General features: G+C 47.1%; 1 protein-coding gene across 1 annotated transcript in view; it reads right to left on the bottom strand.

The window, feature by feature from the left end:
* LOC103608330 (talin-2) overlaps positions 1–2635 on the bottom strand; it is a gene marked incomplete at its 3' end in the record, with an annotated part of 81330 nt that overhangs the window by 9850 nt on the left and 68845 nt on the right. Inside the window, exon 25 of the mRNA XM_008592779.1 lies at positions 1124–1294. Within this exon, the coding sequence (XP_008591001.1) occupies positions 1124–1294 (171 nt within the window). The remainder of the gene's footprint in view (positions 1–1123; positions 1295–2635) is intronic.

Below are 2635 nucleotides of genomic sequence, written 5' to 3'. Positions count from 1 at the left end.
GAAAAGACACGCCAGAACTGAGACGGAAGGGTGAGTTTCAGCTCCTCCTGTTTTGGGAGGTTACAAAGGGGCGGGCCTGGCTGGGGGCACCTATTGCTAGTCTGTCAGTCAAAACGGCAGTCTTTGTTCCTCTGGTTCTACACTACCACTTCAGCGACTAGACCCATTTTTCCAAAAGACTCTAACAACCTGAGGGCAGTGGCTGGCTCTTACTATTTCTAGCATCCCCTGAATTGGGCACTTAATAATTGCCAGATAGATGAATGAAACACTGAATGCAGAAAATGCAAATCCAAGATATTATTCATGCTCCTACCAGTGTGATGTTTCTAAAATACAGTCATGTCATTCTCCTGCTTAAAGACTGTCAATGGCTCTGCACCGCTTACAATAAAGGCCAAACTCCTCAGTGCGGAAGATGAGACCTGTCACAATATTGCCCAGTCTGTCTTCCCATCAGGTTGTCCCCATACGCTTCATGGTCTAGATACATCAGACTGCTTACTATTTTCTGAAGCTATCACAATCTTTTTACAACCCTATCTGTACCTTTGCATATGCTGTTCTCTTTTCCTGAGTCCCCAAGTTCAAGGCAAAACATGGTGCAAGGTCACCCAGGACATGCTACCATCATCTCTGGCCACTTGAAGCAGCTAGGTGACACAACAGGCCGAACAAATGTTCTTCTTGCAAACTGGGAAGGGAGATTTTAATATTAAATTACTGTCTCTTAAGTGCTAGGAACAGAAATGAGGCTCACGGGAAAACAATAGAACTTTCCTTTGTGCAAGCTGGGTGTCCACGCAGAGCAGGTACCCAGCAAGAATTACAGTTTTTATTCCTGTAAAAATCATACCATACATTTTTCTTCCCCAAGAATGCTTGTTGACATATTCTGTCAAGGAAGACATAACTCCTAAATGAGCCTTAATTATGTATATTTCATGGTTTTCCCCCTAAACATCCCTGGGAAGGCCAAGAGAAGATTATTTCCCACCGAAGAGTGGGAAATCAGATGCTACCAAGCAGGAAATGGGGGTATTTTTCCCTGGAGGGACACGACACAGCAGGAATATGTGATGTCTTCTTAGCGGTCCTGAGTCCCCGACATCCTGAACCGTACCTTGGGGTTCCCTCCGCCCTCTTTGGCTGCATATAACATCTGCAGGGCAGATTCTGCGAGCGTCTTGGTCTGGTCCAGCACCGTCATCTGCTGCTGATGGTCAAGTATCTTGGAGGCGACGCCAACCGCGGCTAAGATCAAGGGCTCAAAATAGCTCGCCAGCTGTGTCACCTTTCAACAAAGGAAAGCCACAGATGCATCAGGTAAGTACATGTGTCTCCTTCTGGGCACCACTGGAGGGGAGAAGGGTGGGAGCAGGGATAGGATGACTCACAGGGAGAGGCAGATCTGCTAGAGTTTGCTTTTGAAAGTATTTGCTAGTTAATGGCTCTTGCTTGGTTTTTACTTCCCAGTGGGGTTCCTCAGCTCTTCTCTAAATATGGCAGAAGGGCTAAGAAACCCATTCTGAGATCCAAAGTTAGATATGAGATTTTTTACAAATTGCAATTTTACAAATAAAAATGTTTTTAAAGAACCAAAGACATCATATATACTCAGAAAGACAGGGATGTAGAAGAGGGACAGGGTAGCCAGGGGAGTTGAGAAAAGAAGCCTGAGATGAAAGGAACCTTCAAAGGCTTTTTAGGAAGCCAATCCAATTGTCTCCTACCCCAAAGCATTTTGACCAAGCCTTGGATGTGGAACAAAAGCAAACGATTTCACATCAGCCTAGATGTTCTGTTTATGACTGGCCCAATGTGGGAAAATAAAAGTGCTTATCAAGACAGCTAACCCTGGGCCGAGCCCGTGGCGCACTCAGGAGGGTGCGGCGCTGGGAGCGCGGCAGCGCTCCTGCCGCGGGTTCGGATCCTATATAGGGATGACCGGTGCGCTCACAGCGCTCACTGGCTGAGCGTGGTGCAGCTGGTCTCAAAAAAAGACAAAAAAAAAAAAAAAAAGACAGCTAACCCTCGCCCCGGCACAGACCCATTTTCAGAAGGCCAAAGCCACACACACAGGTCACAAATAATTATTGGGTGTACACCATGTCAGGCTCTCTGCTAAATGTTCAACGTGTATTTCCTCACTTAATCACCACAGCAATTTTAAGAGGTCGATACAAATGAGGTGACCAAGGCTTAGAAGGGTGGAAGTGCGTGCTCGTGTCATGCAGCTGACAGCTGCGGAGGAACAGGACCTGGCATCTGATGCCACAGCCCCAGCTCTCAGCGGTCACAGCCCCGGCTCTCAGCGGTCACAGCCCCGGCTCTCAGTGGCCCCAGCCTACTGTATGTGCTGCTTTTCGATTCTATTCCAGTGCTGCTACTGCTGTAACACTGAGGACTTTAGAAGTTTATTGTTTGGTATTTGTTTGTTGCAGAGTACTTAAAACAAACTCTGAGAATAACACAGCAAAACCCTCTACCTAGCAACCAGAATATCAGATTTTAACATTTTGCTATATTCGTGTCTGATACTATAATCTATTCTACTCAGATAAAACAATGGCATGGGGGCCGGCCCGGTGGCGCACTGCGCTAGTGCGCCGCTTGGGAAGCGTGGCGGCGCTCC

Source organism: Galeopterus variegatus, unplaced genomic scaffold, assembly GCF_000696425.1.
Source record: "Galeopterus variegatus unplaced genomic scaffold, G_variegatus-3.0.2 Scaffold8312, whole genome shotgun sequence".
Taxonomy (NCBI): Eukaryota; Metazoa; Chordata; class Mammalia; order Dermoptera; family Cynocephalidae; genus Galeopterus; species Galeopterus variegatus.
The sequence above is the reverse complement of the archived record's forward strand: the minus strand, read 5'-3'. Positions and strand labels throughout refer to the sequence as shown.